The following is a 20,369-nucleotide window of genomic DNA, read 5'->3' as shown; positions in this document are numbered from 1 at the left end:
TAACTTATTAAGTAATTTGTATTCACACATAAGTGAATTTTCTGAGAAAGCAATCAAGTTCTCACAAGAAATGTATCTTTTATGATTTAATTGTAACATTGAATTCATTTAAACTAGTATTTATGTTCTGTCTCTCATGATTAGTATAGCACAGCTATGTTAATGTCAGACAAAAATGTGCTATCATTGACCTTATATTGGCCTATGTTCAAAATCCCAGCATTTGTTGCTGTTTGAGATGCTGATCTTATTTGCAAATTATTTTCAGGCACAGATAAGATTTGCCTTCATTAAAACAGAATCTAGTGGTGCTTACATATATATTGTGTGCATGTTTTCTTTATTATTTGGTGAAATGCTGAAAAAGCCCTCAGTAACATGACTTTAGTAATTCACATAAGACAATCACAAAACTTTGTGATACTGCAACAAATATCCGCACAGAGTATCAAGGTACTGCCAGTATCCTAAGCAGCTATTTCTTCACTTCACTAATCTTTATAATTGGCCTGTCTTTTACTGCCATTAATTAAATGATGTAGTAGCCCATTAATAATTACAAAAAGTGACACACCTCAGTATTTTCACCTTTTAATAATAGACGTCAGACTTTATTATTAATTAAAAGTGAGTAAAACCATCATTTTAAATATATATATTTATTTTGGTATCTTTTAGCACCCTTACCCTTCAGAAGAACAGAAAAAACAGTTGGCACAAGACACAGGGCTCACTATACTTCAGGTGAACAATTGGTAAGTAATTTTACTTAGTGTTTACCCACAGCCAGTACTCTGACCACGAGCAACCTGCCTCTAATGATTGGCATGCTGCTGACACGCCCTGCAGTTGCCTGCTTTCCGTGGAAGTTTATTGATGCAAATGTAATGTAGCCTACAGAATGGTTTCAGGTATGGGAACTATAGTTTTAGTACTGCAGAAAACATATAGTATTTACTTTCTCATAGCTCTTTAAATAGTTACATTTCAGTTTATATGCATGTCTGTATTTTCCCTGGATATAATAGTATCTGCATACCCATCCTTTAAGAAATCAATCACTTGAGACCCAGAAAATTTAAGTCAGATGTACATCACTCTGCACATTTTCTTCAGTCTGTATTGATTGCGTCCATCACCATTTATATCAAATTATTATTTTTGACTAACAAAGTTATTTGCGGATCTTCTCAGTATAATTTGAGTTTTTTAAAAAAGAGAGAAAGAAAAGAAAATCTTGAAACAAACTTCAAGGAAAATCTGCCTTTTCCCCACTGAAGTATTACAGGGAAAAAAATTGTGTGTTTAATTTATTAATTTAAAAGTAAGGATAGTTGGGACCCTTGATTTGTTATAGCAGAGACGGCTTTAAGAAATTAAACCTTTGCTGTTTTGGAAGCAGATGTTAAGTTGCTTATTATTTGTGGCTGGGTTTCTGCATCAGCCAAAAGTATTCGCATTTAAGTACAAAATTGTGGCAACAAGACTATTTTTAAAAGGTATGATTTATTACCCTTTGTTATGGCAACAATACGGTTATTGAAATCCAGGTTTCATACAAAAGAGCAGAACAAATGTCACATTTGAAGTGTATCAAAACCTAAAACCCTGTGAAACGAAGTATATCTGATTAATTGTTCTAATATTTTTGAATTAGTGTTTATGATGGGAAACCTTATCCTCTTTGAAGTAATACCCAGAAATTGCCAACATAAGCTGCAGGCCTACTGCAGGGAAGGGAGTCAGAAGTGCCAGTTTGCAGACAAAAGTTGTTCTCCCTCCCCCTTCATTCAATAAGTGTCCGAGATTAATATTACTGAAGCTCTGATTACATGGCCTAATCCATTTTAGTGAATAAATTTTGTCTTGATGTCCATTGCACCTACATTAACAAACCCTCCTTGGTGAGAGAGACTCGGAGCCTATCGGAGAGATTTCAGATATATTAAACCCCATTACAGAAAATGTAATTTCTGTCAATATAATCCCATGTATTCTTCAATTTAGTACTTTAGAGATAACAAGCTACTTACAATATATTTGCCTTTGGAGGATTAATTTACAAAGTGCACTATCTGTGAGACACAGGCAGACTCACATAAGCGTAGCTTGTAAGGGTTATCAATTTCTGTGACCTCACAGCAGACCTGGGAGATCAATTTTTTTTTTTTTTGCAGCCTTGTAAGACACTGATTAAAGGAAAATACAGAATACCTTATATACTGAAGTGTGCTTCCAGATACTTGCTGTAAAAAGAAAAAATAATGTTGTCCTAAAAATAATAATATCATAAAGCAAATTTGGATTTCAGTATTACAAATCATTAGAGGGGAAAGTATCTTTATTTGTTGTAGATTTATTACACCACCCTTTGTCCAATCAATATCTTAATTTGTATTGTTGTCCTTAAAGTGAATGATAGGTGGTTTTGTCCATTTTAGGGGCTATGTAGATAACCAGGGCTCCTTCTTACTGATAATGGCTGAGTAAAAGATTGTTGCTTTAGAGGGGCTCTGGATATGTGTAGCTATGTACAGTTGGTACGTCAACACATACCATCCCTTACTTCAAATCCTGCTCCTACAGGTGCATTTGCTTTGCTTTCCATCTTTCATATGCTAGCAAAAATATTCCATGAGCATAGCTACCGTATGTATGCCATAGAGATATTGAACCTCTTCTTCCAAGGCTATATATCTGCTTTGTTAGAAATCTCATGTTGGGTGAATCTTAGAAGGCTGAGCCTGTGATTGAAGGCCATGAACTATGAGGAGAAATATAAAAAGTCAGTCCTTTCAGTCAACAAGGAAAAGTATGAATGGAGGATCTGACTGAAGTATACGATTTCCTATGGACAAGTATCAGAGTAACAGCCGTGTTAGTCTGTATTCGCAAAAAGAAAAGGAGTACTTGTGGCACCTTGGAGACTAACCAAATAAATTGGTTAGTCTCTAAGGTGCCACAAGTACTCCTTTTCTTTATGGACAAGTATGTCAGTTTAGGAAGGCCTAAGAAAAGTTTTAGGAGATGATGACCACAGCATGTTTTTAAACTAATGCTAGTAGATTTTTATCCTGAGTGACATTGTGGTCTCTCTTTGTACCCAGCTTGCCTGCTAACTGAAAAATTCTTTTTTTGGTTTTGTGTCACACATATCTGTATAAGCTCTATATGCAAGAAAAAAATAAATGCAGGTCAAAATACTGTCTAACTGAAGTCCCCTGGTTGTAGGGCAGTCATACTGCTGGTGCCAGTTTGAGAATTCTCCAGTGGAGTTACAATTAAATTGTGGTATTCATTCGGGAGACAATTTCCCCCAAAATATTCAGAACTGGAGAGCTGATGAAGTGCATTTTTTAAATTGTGTGTCCATGTTTGATTTCCCATTGACTTTTGAAGGGGCAGCAATGCCAAAATACAGTACACAGGCTTTCAAAAAAGGGCAGTTTCAAAAATGGATGTTGTCACTGAAAGTCTGAGAGAGCAGGCCATGCAAAGGACTACCTGTGGGATAAACACCGAACAGCTAATTTGAATGTTGGTGATACATGAAAATGTTTCCCAACATTTTAATTATTATATTGTTTATAACAAGGTATGCATGAGAACAAATTATTTTGCCTAAATTGTTTGCTGCAGGGAACAGTAAACAGATCATTTATGGTTTACTTTGCCTTTCTTCAGCTGGCTTGTAAGTCATTCAGCCACAACTTTCAAAAAAAATTTACCTTCTTTCTTAGACTCTTCCAAACTTGTTAACACACATGTAGATTTTTGTGTTAATGAAGGAGTCATTGTAAATCACTGTTGCAAAGATTAAATAAAATGCTGAAGGGCAGCCCGGGTGCAGATCAGTCATAAATTATTGGCAGCAACACAGCATGTGGGAATACATGAAATGTGCATGAAAAACATAAACTCATGTCTAGTAGTAGGGTAGTTAGTCCAGAGTGGGAACATTGGATTTTCTGGATAGCATTATCACTTTGCCACAAAACAGTCAGTGAAGAGGAGGTTTGTTTTATGCAGTTTGAAAGCATTTGTTCTATATCCTCTGTGATATTTTAGATGCCTTTACAATAAATGCTAGTTGTGTACTTTAATTTTCTGTGCAAACTCTTAATGAAAAGAGGATGATTTTTCACATGCGTTCAGAAACATTGTTGTTCCTTCAATTGACGTGCACAACTCCACTTGAAGTTAGAGGAGGTTGCATGCATGGATTGAAGGTATGAGATGTCCCACAAAACTTATCAGTGGCAGGACAGATATCTTAAAAATGCAGAAGTTTTGTACTGAAATACTTTTTATATTGGAATTGGCCAGGTAAGTGATTTTTTATAAATAAAGATTTTGATTGATTGTAAACCAAGCAGTGTTTGCATTTGGAACTATGTTTTGCAACTGTTGGATATTTCTGTTGTGGAAAGAGTGACATGTCATTGTATAGCAAAAAGCCTGGTGTAGGAACTACAGTGGCAGAGTTGAGTATGTTGTTAGTCTAAATCACCCATTCAGGTCATTCTCTTGTTAGTCATTTAGCCCCTTAGTGATTTAGGTTCAGAGCATGATAACATGAACTAGAAGGGGCACTCAATCATTCCTGACAGTGTTGCATATATGGACATAGAGAGGACTTGACAGAGTAGAGGTTAATAAGGTGTTTTTCCCCTGTGATAAAAAACTTCTGCTCTGTATTGCACTTTCTGGATGTTTCAATCACAATCACTTATTACTTCAACAGAGAGCTCGTATAGGGTATGTCAAACAATCTATATTGTTTCCTTGTTTACTGCATCCCACCTGAATCTGTTCCTGTTAAGAGCTAATGTTAAATAATTACTAGTGTCACTTTTAGGCGGCAAAGCAATTCTCATCAAGTGCTACAGAGCTGTATTGGTTGTCAAGTGTGTGTGTGGTGTTTATACACACACACTGTAAAAGAATGTTAAGGCTGCAAAGTCAAACACTCAAAAGTTAGGAAACACCAAACTTAAGGTTGCATGTGCAATCTTTATTTGGCCCCCATGTGCGTATCCATTATGAAACAGTCTAAAATACATGATCACATGCTATTTTTTCCACATTATCCCTGCCTCATTCAGTGCACAGGATGGATAGTACACATGGAATGAGCAGCTATTCACTTTTATTTTATGCTCATTCAGTGCTTCATTTGCTGCATGCTATTCAAACCTTGTTTTGAAGAGAGAATTATTAATTTCCTCATGGACATTTCTGTGGTGCTCATCACTCTAATTAATTAATGTTTGTGAAGCACTAAGATACTAATCTTCACAACACCACTTTGAGATGAGGGGTGGTATTATCCACGTTTTACAGATGGAGGACAGAGGCTCAGAGAGATTAAGGTGAAAAATGTCCACTAATTTGGGGTACCCAATTTGAGATGCTTATGGCCTAAATTTTCAGAAAACTGACAATAGTACTGTCTAGTCTGTGCACTGAATGAGGTAGGGATCCCTGTGGAAAAAGAGTAGGTGATCATATAATTAAAGACTGTATCATAAAGCATCTGCACAAGAGGGCCAAATTAAGGTTTCAGTCACAACTGGCATTTGGGTGCTTGACTTTGCAGTATCAATTTTTTTTAAATGTAGATTTTTAGTATGTAATTTCTTAGGTTTTTTATAAAGCAATGAAAAAAATTGGATCATCTGGAATAATACCATCACCCACATGGGTCATAAGCAGGTTGGGAACTTTAGTCCACAGTTCAGATCTCTCCCACTTGAGCTAATGGAGTAAATGATAGCACTAGCATGTTGTCATCCTCTGGGTAGACCACTCACTAGAGAGAAGTGGGTTTGATAGTTCTTTTCTTACAGCAAAGGAATGTTGAGACTCTCAGGAATCTTGGTTCTGCAAGGGAATGTGCTTAGTGGTTGGGGACCCTGCTGTCCCTGTTCCCCTTCCTCATTGACCCCGTCTGTCCCCTCCAGCCTGTCCCTGGTCTTCATCTTAGTTCCTCATCTAGCAAGGATCCTTGTCCCAATCTATTCCCTGCTGTCCCAAGTCCAGCTCATGTTCTCTCTATATTTAAATCAGGCTGCTCTTTTCTTCCATGCTACTTGGCCATCAGCAGGGGACCACTGAGTGTATGTCTATACTGCAATTAAAAATCAGTGGCTGGCCCGTGCCAGCTGACTCGGGCTTGAGCTAAGGTGCTGTTTAATTGCTGTGTAGACATTTGGGCTCAGGCTGGAGCCCAGGCTCTCTGACACTGTGAGGTGGGAGGGTCCCAGGGCTCAGACTGCAGCCTGAGCTGGAATGTCTACACCACAATTAAACAGCCCCTTACCCCGAACCCCGTGAGCCTGAGTCAGCTGGCAGGGGCCAGCCATGGGTGTCTAATTGCAGTGTAGACTTACCCTAAGAGCTCGGGGGAGACACTCTGCTTGTTCTCAGTTCGTCAGAAGTACTGCACAACCCCTGCAGACTTGCTCTGGAACATGCCCAGTATAGACAGAATATTTGGAGAATTTAGCTGCCAAATTCAAATGAGCCTCTACTGAGCATATGTGAATGGAGACTTTTCAAAAGTTTATAATTTGGCCAAATTTGGGCTTTTTTTTTTTTTTTTCCACTGGGACAGCAAATGGCATATCCCTGACACCAGGACAACTCCCCTCTGCCAAATTTCAAGTTCCAAAGCATGGAGGAGCTAGAGCTTCTAAAGGAAGCAGCTATAAGAATTTTTTTAATGTGGGCACTACAAGGTATAAAGAAAAGGAGTACTTGTGGCACCTTAGAGACGAACCAATTTATTTGAGCATAAGCTTTTGTGAGCTACAGCTCACTTCATCGGATGTTTCCCCAACTGTATGGAATGCAATCCATATGGAAATGGCATTTTGGGGTGGAGTGGTAATTGAGCCACAGACTCCTTTTCACTCTCTACGGAGGAGACAGGATTGTACAGCACTTCCCCATCAGGCTGTAGGAAGGAGGCTTCCCATTGCCCAGAGGTAAAAGGGTCACTTCTCTGCAGTGGGAGGAGAGATGGGGGTATAATCTTCATCCCTTTCCACTTTGGACAATAGGAGGGAACTTAGTGGAAGTTCTCTCCACTTCCTGTCTTTGCGTAGCAGGTTGGGAGAAGGGATGGCTGAAACAACAGACCAGACCCTTCTGGTCATGAGCAAACAGGCCCCAGTGGTTTTGTCTGGAACAGATGAATGCCTTTTTTCCCGAGAAACAAGATGGGTGAGGTGATATCTTTTATTGGACCAACTTCTGTAGGTGACAGAGACAAACTTTCAAGCTACACAGAGCTCTTCTTCGGGTCTTTTTTGAGGTCTGTCAGATTTGGGCCCCAATAGCCAGAGATTTCTTCTGCTTACCTGCAGTAGTGTAGAGTTCAGCTTTGTGTGCCTGGATTTTGGCCCATTTAAAAATAAATAAATAGAAATACATATGAGGTAGTATTGTACAGAAGTTACTCCACAGTTCAGAGTTAGGCCCCAATCCAGCTTTTGTTGATGTAAATGGGAAAGACTTTCATTTCCAATATTTCCTGTGAGTTGAATTGGGTACTTGGAATGCATACCATCTTAGCTAAATTACTTCACTGAGGGTGAAATTCATCCCCGTGCAGAGGGTCACTATATGACCAATGCACCACTTGAGACCCACTTAAACACTATTTTTAGGGATAAGTGGGCTTGCTTTAAGTGATGCATATATCTGGCGCTGGTCGTCTGCACAGGAGTGCATTTTCACATGCAGGGCCTACAAAACTGCGAAATAGAATAAATGGGCAAAACACCCTTTGTTTATTGCCTTTACAAACCATGTCACACTGAGTTTTCAGTCATCGGTAGTAAAATATGCACTTTTTAAAGATTGATCTGTTACTCTTTTTATTACGGTAAACAGATAAAACTAGTAAAGGTCAAGCTGCAATTTCAATCTGTGTAATAAATACTTTTTTGAGTAGTAAGAGATGAAGTAAATACAGGTACTTATTTAGCTGTAAATGTTAAAACATTCACAAATTAACTTAACTTCAGCGATCAATCAGGATCTCCCTTTTATTTCTTAATATAATTTAATAATACATTTACAGATGTTTCAACATTGTTTGTCAATAATACTAAAACACAGGAATGATGTTAAAGCAAGAAAAACAGATGTAAAAGGAAATATACAATATGAAAAGTAGTTAAACGTGTTGTGTTTGTTACTCCTAAGCAAAATTAAGGTGAGAAAGTAGGCTTCTGTGAAGAGGAAGTGGACCAACCCCATCAAGCCCACCAACCATAAAAAGGAATCTTGCTGAGCAAATGGTTTGATTATTCAAACAATTCAGAATATGTGTGGTAAATTAGCTGTTCTAAATGTACCATGTGCAGGGCTTTTAAAACAGATTTTTACTTTTATGTTTTCACTAAGTCTTAGCTAATTGTTATGCATTTCACCTTGAATGCCAATTGTAATAATAGTATTACATCTGTAGTCTATTTCTTGGTTCTTAAATTACAGTAATCAGGAATACTCACTACGTAAAACACTCTATAGTTACTCATAAGAAAATATTGAAATCAGTCAAAAATGTGTAGCGTGCATATTGCCTTAGACAGACCTGGAGAGTTGCCAGACAACCAAGGTATTATTAGGAAAGCTGAGCAAATAGCTTGCAGGGAGAAGAGTTGTGAATTTCAAATCCATCAGGTATTGTCATGTCAGAGGATCTTAGGAGTGTGCCCTTGATGCTGCTTTTGTCTGATTTTAAGGAAAAAAACAGTACATTCATATTTTTAAAACTACAGTTTAGCTGTTTTTAAATGTACTTAGTTTTATATTTTACAGCACAGACTTAAGTATGATTTATATGGTTAAAATACTTAAATAACAAAAGATGAGTAAATTATTTACCAAGATGGTAGGTACTTATAGTATATATACAGAAAGCCACTCTCATTTTTCTTCTGGGACTACATTTTTAAGTGGGAGGAATCCATCATGCTGTAAGACTATCTTATAGTAGGTTACCATCTACACCACATGGCTGTGGTGTTGATTTGTCCTCCATTCTTTGTTCAAAGCAGCCTTGGAGTTCTTGGTGCCCCCAAGCTAGACTAGATTATAATGCCCAGAGACAAAATTCTTGCCATCTATGAGTAACCCATGAGGCCATTTGTTTCAAGTGTCCCCAAGGCTGGTCCTGGATCCAGACTGAAATGGAGTGGAGTTCCTAGGGAGAGTGAATTACCTCACACATTTCAAGACTATAAACCCTTCGAATCAAGATTAAAACTCACAAGGCAGTGTGGATAAATATACATTACCTCAGCCTGTATAATAACTGATACATTAGAAGATTGTACTGTCCAGTGCATCAGCCTGAGTCTAATCTTTCTGATCATGAATATCCTGTCTGATAACAGGAAGGGTCAGCACTAAAACCTTGGTAGAGCTGATGGTGCATCATTGGCTGGTTGTTTAGTGACATTGCAGTTTCTACCATTGCAGAAAAGGAACACACACACACACACAGAGTACACAGAGTAGCATGTGCAAGAGAGAAAAGGCAGGTAATACCCAGAGTCCACATTCAAGCTGGCCATTAAAGACAAGTTAAATATTCTCTGTTACAATCAGCAGCCCCAAAATTCCTCCGGTGTTCTAGCTGTGAAAATACTGGAAACCCCTTCCAACAGCTATTCCCTCTCTGAGTAGGAATAAATTATTTTTCCAAGGAGGGTTCTGCATATGGGTCATGACTTGGTCAGGTGACTTTCTGTGTGCATATCCATAAATATGCAGACCCCCTACTTGTTACCAACCCTCTTGTGGCAAAGTTCCTACGGAACAGTAACTCTATGCAGCTTTAAATGAGACAGAACTGGGGAGACCACACATCCCATTGTGACAGAAGAATAAGGTGGATCATGAACTACTTGTTGGTGTGTGGGTCAGGTAAAATTCATCCCTGCACAAAGGGCCAACAAAAGGTCTACAAGCCATATTGAGCTAGTCTATTCTGATGCTTTGTGCTAGCCAGTTTGCTCAGAGGTGAATTTCAGTTGGCATGCACAAAGTAGTCAAAACTTGGTCTGATGATCTTTACCGTGATCTGTTCTAAAACCTTTTAATCACTGCTTTTGTCATAGGCCTTCTGGGTAAAATTCACCTTTGTGCAGAGAACTAGCACAAAGCTTATTTAAACCCTCAAAATAGGCCTTAAGTGGGACTCTAGTGGTGCCTAGCCCTTGGGCTTGCCCTCTGTACCAATCTGAATTTCACTGTTTGCTAGTTATGGAGAGACCTTCTTTGGATACATGGGGCCAACAAAAAAGGAAAGTGAACTTCTAGTAATTTTCCATTAGTTTGCAAGCAAATCAACCTCTGTTGATTACACAGCAAATACATTAAATAACAGCCAGCAATTACCAAATGCATATCAACACACAAACTTTTTAAATCGAGGGAAGTCAGCTCCCTTAGCAGAATGTTGCACTCTACAGACAAGGCAAGCATGCCGAGAAAATGACAGTCAAGACGCTTGGCATTTTAGAAGTTAATAGGTAGCAAAAATTGTTTTTCCCCCAGGCATTCCATCTTTTCTATGATAGTTTTGTACATGACAAACTTTTTAGTGGATGCATTCATATTCTGTAACTAATGTGCTGTCAGGTGTCATGAAGATAAGATTAAAAGGCACTGTTCATACATTTTCCAGTTGTCTTATTTTCTCCCTTTTGCAAGAGCTTTATTCTGTTGTATTAGGGTCTGGGTCAGAATTCTTTTTTTAGTTTCTGTTTAAAAAAATTAATTGAAACCCAAGTATACACTATGTGTAAACAGAGTTATTCTTTAAAAACATATAGGACATCTTACACATTATGGCAATCCCTGCCAAGCAATCTTAAATACATTGAGGTGCTTACAGTTTTTCTTTAAAATGAGAGAGTGTTTTTTTTGTTGTTGTTAGAAAAAGTAACCTCAGCAGGGGAAGTGGAGGAGGAGGGAAGTAATGGTTTGTCATTTCTTTGCAAGTCAGGTTTTGGTCTATTCTTGTCAAATCTGTCTTAAGTGTATTTACATACAGTTTGCCTTTCTGGTATTTTGTGCTTGCACAGACCTGATCTCCACCTATTTTGTGTCAACAGTTGCTGAGATTTGTGTACAGCGATTAACCCTTGAGAATTGAAACCCCGACAAGCTAAGAACTGTGCCCTCAGAGACCCTTCTCCCTCACTTACATCATAAACTTGCTCCAGGCTGCACCTACATAGAACAAACTGCATTTCTGAGTAGTTAAAAAGTCAACCTGAAATATTAAAAATGGGGCAAATGTTGCCTCCTTGTTGAATAAAACAATTTTCTCTTCTCAAAAATGAAACTGAGCCAGAGGCATATGGGAAGGAAGTGCTTTTGAGGGTGTACTTTTTTGCTCAGTCTGGTCTTAAATAATCCTACAGAAATTCTGTATCACTGTCTGTATTAGAATTAAACCCTTAAAGATCCCTTTGGGGTTTTTTAGAAAAAGAAAAGAAAACAGCAGATACATTTAAAAAAAATACTACCACTGCAGTCCTAAACAAAATGTAGGTCATATAACAGTTTCAGTGGTTAAAATGCTGTGCTATCCATTGCCTCTTAATATTCAGTTATAATTCCACCCTGAACCTAAAAGGGATAGCTCCTCAGATGGTGTAAATCAGCATAGCATCACTGATATAGATTATCTGAGGACCTACCTGTGATAAGCTTTATGTGCCTCCTTCCTCTATGCCATTCCTCTGACCTACCAATGTACATTTGATCATACCATTTTCTGGGAACATCAGTTCTCCTCTCCTTGCCCTAGTAAAATGTCATGGTGGGAAGATTCCCTAATCAACAATAATAGGAGATTCCATTCATGGAAATTAATCTCCAAGCAAAATGGGAATCACATTACCAGATAAAATTTTGAAACAGTACGTTCTGTGATGTTTAAATAGATCGTTTCTGAGAGTTGTTACTAGCTGATGATCTTTCATGGTCTATGCGAAAGAATTGGTGGTTTCAGACCAGTTTCTATTAAACAGATGTCTGCGTCACAAAAACACCACCACAACTGCCACTTTTGTTTGTAGTCTTAGCAGCGACAGCAAGGACCAAATCATCATGGAAACAGAGCTACCCTCTCCTACCTAAAGAGCCAGGACATGGGTTGCTGGGTGATTCTACCTGATTCATTCCATGTGAGAGTCACAAATCGAACTATAGTGTTTCAATTTGTATTCTCTTCTTGTTTTCAGAGGCTCTGTGGCTGTATGCCCCAAGAGGCTCTTCAGGGGTCTGGTTGGCCGCTCTCAGCTCACTCCAGTGACCTGTTAGGGTGGGAGCATCTGGTGTGGGACACTGGTTCTTTAATTCCTAAACGGTCTGCTGGAGGACAGGACATAATACAGAGATCTATAGCCTCCACACACAAGAGCATTTCTCAGCCCCTACTCATTTGAGCCAGCAGCTAGTAGTGTGAGCAGTCTGCTTGCTCTAACTTCTTTACTGTGGGCCACAGGTCTGGGCACATCTTCCCACTCTCCCATAAGATCCATTATATGTAGTGGGTGGGGGACAGTGGCCTGTACAAGGCTCCCAACTGGAAAAGCCACCAGACCTCAGAAGAGGGCCACCAGCCTTTTGGACGGGAAGATCCAGGGTCAAGGCAAGACTCTAGACTAGGTAGGAAGAGAAGTTCTATATGCTTTTTTGATTGTTTGTCTGAGGGACTTTTACATACTAAAGCAGTGCTGATGATATATGTGCTAAGCCAGATGGAACCCTAGAAACCCCCCACTTACGTTGACAATCTTTTGGGGGCTAAGGCTGTGATGTCCACAAATGCAATGAATCTCAGAGCCCCAGCTAAGCTTGAATGGATGAGTTGCAAGTATTTTGTCTAGCTCTAGTTTAGAGTGTCAGTGCGGAAACTTGCACTACTGCTGCCCATGCATGTGCCTCTTGTGTGGACACGGGGACAGCAGGGGTCAAAATCAGACACTGCTACTACATTCAGCTCAAAAAACAGATGATATGGCAATACCAGATCAGACGAAGATACTCCTGAGAGGGAATAGTCTTTTTAAAGAAATAGCCAATGGTTTGCAATAAGATTTGAAAGCCAATTCAGGACATTATCCTTTCACCGCACAATCCATGCAGTAGAGTAGAAAGTTGAAGTCGCTAGATTGAAGCTGCCTTCTGAAGACCAACCGCCTGATTGTACTGTAGATTTTGGTATGCAACAGACTTGGGCCTGAGTTACAAAGTTTAGATCGCATTCAGAGTTTTAGGATTCAGGGTTTATATTCAGGCCTATTTCTAGAATTTATCCAGCTCTAATGACCATTTATTGGTTTTTCTGTCTGTAGGCACATGTGAAAAAAGCCGCAGATGAAGGGTAAGTTCAGAATGGAAGAGTTGCACACCAATTCTGTCCTCAAAACTAGCAGAGAGAGCCCCACTCCACACACACTCTACTGCAGGCATGTTGAAAGACATTCCAGGGGTTAGAGGCCAGGAGTGTGGTCTGTGCCTTTCAGCATGTGCTTCTATAATCCAGCAAAGCCTGTGAAACAGGAGCTCAGACTAGATGAACAGGTCAGACTAGATGTTCACAGTGGTCCCTTCTGGCTTTATAATCTGAAAGACAGCTCAATACATCCACGCAGGGAGATTATTTGTGCTGGAAGCAGGGAGTAGGAAGTGCACTGGTGATTAGAAATGGATGCACAGTTCAAGACATTTCTGTGATGGACCAGAACTTGGCCCATAGTATTATTTCATGGCTGTAAAGAATCAGTTCATCTCTTGGTGTAAGTGAGAACAACTTTAATGCTGTTCTAATTTATAGCTGCTTGTAGTGATTCTTAAAGGATCCTTAAAGCTTCTACAGTGGGGTCTAGGATTGGGAAAAAGCAGAGGATTAGCTCTGCTTGCTCTTCTCTACTGGAGGATTTACTCTTGCATCAATTGGCCACTTAGGTGATTTTATATCATCTTTGCAAGAATTGTGGTGTCAGGGCGTCAGATTTCTGCCTGCCCCTCCCCAACCGCATAGAGATCTGGACACAGAAGATTTAGTATGGTTCGATGGCACAGGAAGTTGGAAAGGAGTAGAATTCTGGGAGATCACTCAGGTGTCCCCTATCCTTGTGTTCTTTGGGGACTTCCTGGGTGCAGCTGAGGGTTTGGATCAAGGGAGGAGCAGGGCCAGGAGCAGGTGAATCTGTCACTATGCAGAGCCGTCAGTTGTCATCCCTTCTGGAGGGTATGCACCAAGAGTGGGTGCTACTCCTACCATGGTGTGGTAATAGCAACTGAGCAGTGCCTCCATCCAGCTCAGTGGCAGGATACCCTCCTGACCCCCTTCATAGCTCTCCAGAGACCATTCCTTTTATTTTGGCTGGGCATAGCGTGGGTGTGTCCCACAATGAATAACAAGAAGGTGCATGGGGTGGGAGGGGGAGAAGAGTAAATATAGTATTCAGAGAAGATCAAGCAGAATTCTGACAAAAGACACAGTTCTTATGTGCCTGGCTAGTAAATGTAGGGCACACCAGGTATACACACTGGGTGTGTATTATCTGATTACATCTTCATCCTTTCTATCTTTGTGCTTGATATGCTTCGTACATTAGCAGGTTGTGGTTGCAAGAGAATAAATAGCACTTTCCTGCTTCAAAGAAACTTTTCTGAATGCACAATATGAATACATTTGTAGGGTCACATAGTAATGCTTGACGTCAGAAACTATTTTTAAAACAAAATTGCAGAACAGCACATGGCTTTCATTAGTGCTTTACATCAAATTTGTCAGCTAATTAGTGGTTTTTCATCACTAGTTTTGCATAGTATTTTATTTGTAGTTCACTCTTAAATATTATCTTACACAATACCCAACCCTCTGTATTCTCATTTGACAAATATTCCAGTGCTGCCAAAGGAGGAAAACTAAGCTTCAGGGAGAACTTTGATATATCTGATTGATGGACTTGCTGTGATTTGAGTAAATTCCAATATTACGTTTCTGAAGTAGGCGGTTAGCAGAGCATGTACTCTCTTCCCTCCCTACCCCTATTTAGTGTTGTAAATGATATATTGCAGTTCTGACTGTCTTCATTTCAGAGGAGGAGGAGAGAGAAACCAAGAAAAGTTGCCAGACATGGCTTCATGAGGTCTCCTTCAACTTTCCTGAGTGTTTTGAAACCCGTTTTTCACAAATAAAAGGAGTGTAGAAAGCATGGAAAGTTAATGAATGGTGGTTATGGGTCATTAACCTCACTAACTAGCTTCAAGATAAAACCTCTTTAATAACTGTAGTAAGAGCTTTTTTCATATTTATTTCTCATTTTAGAGATGGGAAGTATGATTACAGTTGAGAAACCTCCAGTTACTCTCTGTATTGATAATTCAAGAGGGATCTATTTATTCTTGAATGTGGTTTTTAAGGCTGTTTTTAAAGCACATTTTAGACCTCGAAATGTGAAAATTTTGTGAAATGATGTCTGCAAAAGTTTTTTTCTCTCTTTAATTTACTACCTAAAAAGGCCCAAGAAAGTACGTAAACAAGCAAAACTGCAAATTGGGAATAAAGCGTCAATGAAATGTGCTAAACATTTCATTGACTCTTGGATTATTACAAGTTTACATTTAAATATTCTAGCAATTAGGTGTTAAATTGAAAAAAATATGGAAACACTAGATAAATGAGTGATTCCAGTAAGTGATATAGAATATTGCAAGTCCTGAAAGTGAATATTTTGGCAGTTTTGGTGACTGAAACTGAAGGCAGGGTAATGCTTTTAGAAATAATCTATTGTAAAAATGATACCGTTGGTAGCCTTAGGTACTTTGTTACCAATATTTATGTGGATGGAGCCTAGTTGGCCTGTTTATACTTTATTTGAAAGTCATCTTTCTTTTCAAAGTAGATAGGTACATTTTAAAGGTGAGATATACAAAAGATATTGGTTTAACAATGGTGTTTGCCATTTTATAGGTTTTGTGGGTTTTCTTATAGTCCTTAAACCTGTTTGCTAGAACATGCTTCAAAATGATTGAAGCAGTGTGTTTTCTGGCGCTTAATAGCACCACTTCTGATATGCAACCCCCTGGCCAGCATTCCGACACTACTCTCCAGTGTGAAATTGACAGGGAACAACATAAGGGCTCAGAGACTGGCAATATTGTAAAAATGTTTGTATTTTGGGAGGGCAGGTGGGATTAAATTTATATGCGCCATCAAGTCTAAACATCTATCTTTAGGGGGCTCGCATGAGTAAATCTAATATAACACTGAAAACTGGAAGTCTCTGACCATGAAGTAAAGTCACAAGCAAAGGTGACTTTAGAAACTGTGATAGCAAGGGAGGGCATCATTTTATTTAATGGACAGAAGTGTGAAATACACACTTTTTCAGCTAGCGCTGCAGATGACTACACAAGCAACAAAGGGAGGTGCAGCGAGAGGAAAAAGAGCAGATTTATGTGAAAAACATCAGGCAAGCTGTAACATGAAACTAGCAAAATCTGCCTTTTGAAGGGTTTTGTGACTTAGCGAAAATACTCGCTTTCTGGCTGGTGCATTTTAGCCAGTTTCACCCTAAAATTATTGGCTGGTAAAGTTTTGGGGAATGTGGTATTTTTTTGTTTTTGGTTTTTTTTTTGGTCATCACTGGTGATGCTGCCGCTCAACGAGAGGAAACAAAACTTGTTTATTGCAGTGAAGGCAGGCGAGCTGAAGGTCAAAGTTCAAAGGCGGATTGCTGCATCACTGGGCTTTGGTCTGAGTCTTATCCATGTGACCAGAGATGCTCATTGTCACAATAGCGAGACCTTTAAATAGGGGAGAGCTACAGTTACCACTGGAGAATAAAAGTCTAAAAGAAAACAGTTCAGTAAAATGCATATTTAAAAAAGAGTGTTGCCTCTTGGTTTTCTTTCGAGTGGGGAGAAGCTACACAAATAGATTTTTGTTCATTCTTGCTTGATTAGCAAAGAGAGAATAGGAGTACTTGTGGCACCTTAGAGACTAACAAATTTATATGAGCATCTAAGGTGCCACAAGTCCTCCTTTTCTTTTTGCGAATACAGACTAACACGGCTGCTACTCTGAAAAGAGAGAATATCTAAAGGGAGAAGAAAACGAGATTAACTTAAAAAATAATTCAGCCTCTCTGAGCTTGTACCTTTGCCCAACTGTTTAACTCTCTTCCACTCACAAAAATAGCCATTTGCATATGCATTGTTTTGCAGCATTCCACACAATGTGTTAACTTTTTTCAGTTTGGTGGCAGGTCTGACTTGCACTTGGACAAATCACATTAGTTATAAGCAGCTATTGACTCTGCTATTCAGGAGGAAAGAGTCTGCATCAGAGTATCTTTATTGACACATGGTGTAGTGTGGAAATAAACACTCCTTAGGCAAACACTTAAGCATGTGCGTAACTTTACTAACATGAGTAAAATTCTATGTTTTAAGTGTGAGGTTAAGTGCTTGCCAGAATGGAACCATAATTCGTTATAGGAGTTGGTAGAAGATTTGTATTTGGAGAAAATTAGTTTTGAATAAGCATTTGTTTTACAAGTAAATACTTTTTTTTTTAAAAGCATTAGTCCTGGTTCCTTCTGCATTTTTAAAACAGAAACATTCTTTAAAGTAATTGAATGTTAACAAGGGAGGAAATGAGAGTGATGTGAGTGCTAGGAACAATTGGAGGGGTTTTTGTTTTTGTTGTTGTTGTTAACGTTTTGTGCCACCATTTTGTTGCCACCAGGGCTTCTATCATTGTATTGAACAAGAATTTTGCAAATTCAAGTAGTGATCTTGCTATTGGCCCTTCTTTACTAAAAACTGTGGCAGAGAGGTTTTATTCCTAAATACATATTCCTTTTCCGTACATAATTAAATATTTTTCTTTTTTTGTGAACAGCCCTAAGATGTGATTTGTAGATATAATTGAATCACATTCTGCTCTCTGAAAGCAGAACAGTTATTCCTACTTTAATCTAATGTGTTCTTTTGGGTTCACAGGAAAAATAAAGAAACTTTAAAGTAGATACTTTTTTTTTAATGCATAGTAGTTTGGAATCTACTATAATGCAAAGTAAAGCATTCTGTTACAAAGACAGGGAGGATGGGACAGAAGGTTAAAGGGCATTTTGGAAACAAACAGCTGGACCAGTTTATTTAAACAGATACAAGGATGGGGAGCTGACCTCAGTTTGACTTCTAGTGGGAGGAGCAAGAATGTCATTTTATTACTTTGCCCAGAAGGAAAATGTTCTTGCATCTGAATTCACCCCTGAGGCATCCAAACACATGGCTGTTTTGCAGAATCTGTCTACTTATACAAAATACATATTTAAGGAAGTGCCTGTGTGTAAAATGTACTGAAAGTAGACATCCTGAGTGATAGTGTGGGACAAACAGGTGAGAATGTGTTTTATTTTAGACAGGTCTTATTTATAAGTATTGGTAAATACCAGACTAAATACTTTGTTGAAGTAAGATTCCAGCTACCTAATCTACTAATAATGTGTGTCCTTTGGAGAAGGGGGAATGTTGAAAAGTTTGGTTATTTGTACCAGTAAATGTTCTCAGTTTACTTAAGCTGTTTAGCTGTGTACTTCTTGGTCTGAGTGAAAAGATTTTCCTAAATGAGGGTTTTTATGGAGAGCTAGCAAGCATAAAACTGCTCCCCAATCTCAGATGGCTACGAGAAAGGGTCCCCCCCTTAATCTCCAAGGACTTCCTACTCTGTCAGGTATTTAGAAGTCTATGCAGTACAAGGTTGGGATGCACATAGGAAAAGCAAAAGCCTTCTGGGCTTACCAAAATAAGTACCTTATTTCTTTGTTGTTTTTCTTATGAGAGTTGCTATGAAAATTGCTTTCTGCAAATGCCAGGTTCTCGGTATTAAACAATTTTCTAATTGGTCATGGAGCTAAGACAGCTAATGGGGCGGGGGGGGGGGGGAAGCAGATATTTTAATTGCCTTTTTTACATGGTGTTTGTGCTACACCTGTGCTTGTAATGAGAATGGAGAATTAGTCTAACCTTCTGCTCACATTTATTCTAATTTTCATGGTTTGTACAAGATAACGATGAACTGATTTGCAGCACAGTTTGTTGTAGTTTATTTTTTTGTATTAGAAGTGTGTATAAAAATTGATACAGAACTGGTACTGATTAAAGTATGATCTAATGTATGTGTAAGATTTACAGAATAGGGCCCTGTGTATGTGTGTGAGTGCTTCCAGAGTACCTTTTGGCAAGACAAGATTGATTATAATTCACATCTTGATTAACTTTCTGAGGACTTGTGTAATGGAAGTCAGTCAGGAAAGTGAAATCTGAGGAAACTAAGTGTGCTGTACTGTAGATGTCTCCTTTAAAGATTACTGAAGTACAAACAACATAAAGTTCTATATTTTCTGATCACTGTTCCATGTCAGTTTAGAACAAGCAGAAGTCACACCAGATTCATGCTGGAATGCTGTGGTACCTTTTAATTTTATTACAATAAAGATCTTGCTAATGTGTGGCAAACACGCAGTGAAGACAAATTGAACATATTGCTTCACAAAATCTACTTTGGTGATTTATTTTGCCAAGTATAATGTGGTTTTACTTATAACACTCCTTTTCCACAAGTAAATACTGAAGTACAGCTTGTAAAAAAACAAGGCCGTCTTCTTAAGGAGATCTCTCTAGAGCACTCTTCAGTCTTTGCTGAGAAGTTGGGTGATGCTGACTTTTTTGGAGGTGATGTTCATTGGGTTTGCTGATTAGCGAAATGAGAGAGAGAGAAGTTCTACTCTAGCTCGTTGAGTATGATCTTAATGCCATTAAGGCTGTAGTCAGAATAGACTCAGGTGAGCTTTATTTTGTATTATGTGCGTTCTTTTCTATTTTACTTGTGTTCAAATTTGAATATCATTTTCATCCTAACAGTTCCAAAACTAATTGAGTTTAAAAGTTAAAAATGCTATGAATACTATTTCAGATGACAAATATTAACTATTTTTATTTCAAAAGAGCTGCTCTTCATTTGCAGTGGGGATTTTTGAGTAGTACAGTAATTGCAATCTAACAAGATGTTTGCTGTAAATGGTCAGGCCTAGCGGGGGAAAACAGGATTATAAGTTCAATTACTGTATAGCCATGACCTCGCCTTGACCTCAGTCTTTGCATAAAGAGCAAAAAAAAAAAAACCACCACCAAGAAATCTCTACAAGGAATGCATTGCTCTGAAGTCCCCAGCAATGTGAGCTAGTGGTGATAAAACTCCAGACGTTCTCTCATTTGATGGTGTACTGCCATCACAGTTCATTATCTTAATAGTG

At 38.6% G+C, this 20,369-nt stretch overlaps 1 protein-coding gene across 4 annotated transcripts in view; it reads left to right on the top strand.

The window, feature by feature from the left end:
* The window catches only part of MEIS1 (Meis homeobox 1), a 123,597-nt gene that overhangs the window by 97,884 nt on the left and 5,344 nt on the right, over positions 1–20,369 (top strand). For all 4 annotated transcript variants that reach the window (XM_074949554.1, XM_074949555.1, XM_074949552.1 and 1 more), the window contains exon 9: positions 679–755. In XM_074949554.1, the coding sequence (XP_074805655.1) occupies positions 679–755 (77 nt within the window). The remainder of the gene's footprint in view (positions 1–678; positions 756–20,369) is intronic.

This window comes from Natator depressus, chromosome 3, assembly GCF_965152275.1.
Source record: "Natator depressus isolate rNatDep1 chromosome 3, rNatDep2.hap1, whole genome shotgun sequence".
Lineage (NCBI taxonomy): Eukaryota > Metazoa > Chordata > Testudines > Cheloniidae > Natator > Natator depressus.
This window is presented reverse-complemented; position numbering and strand designations above follow the sequence as displayed.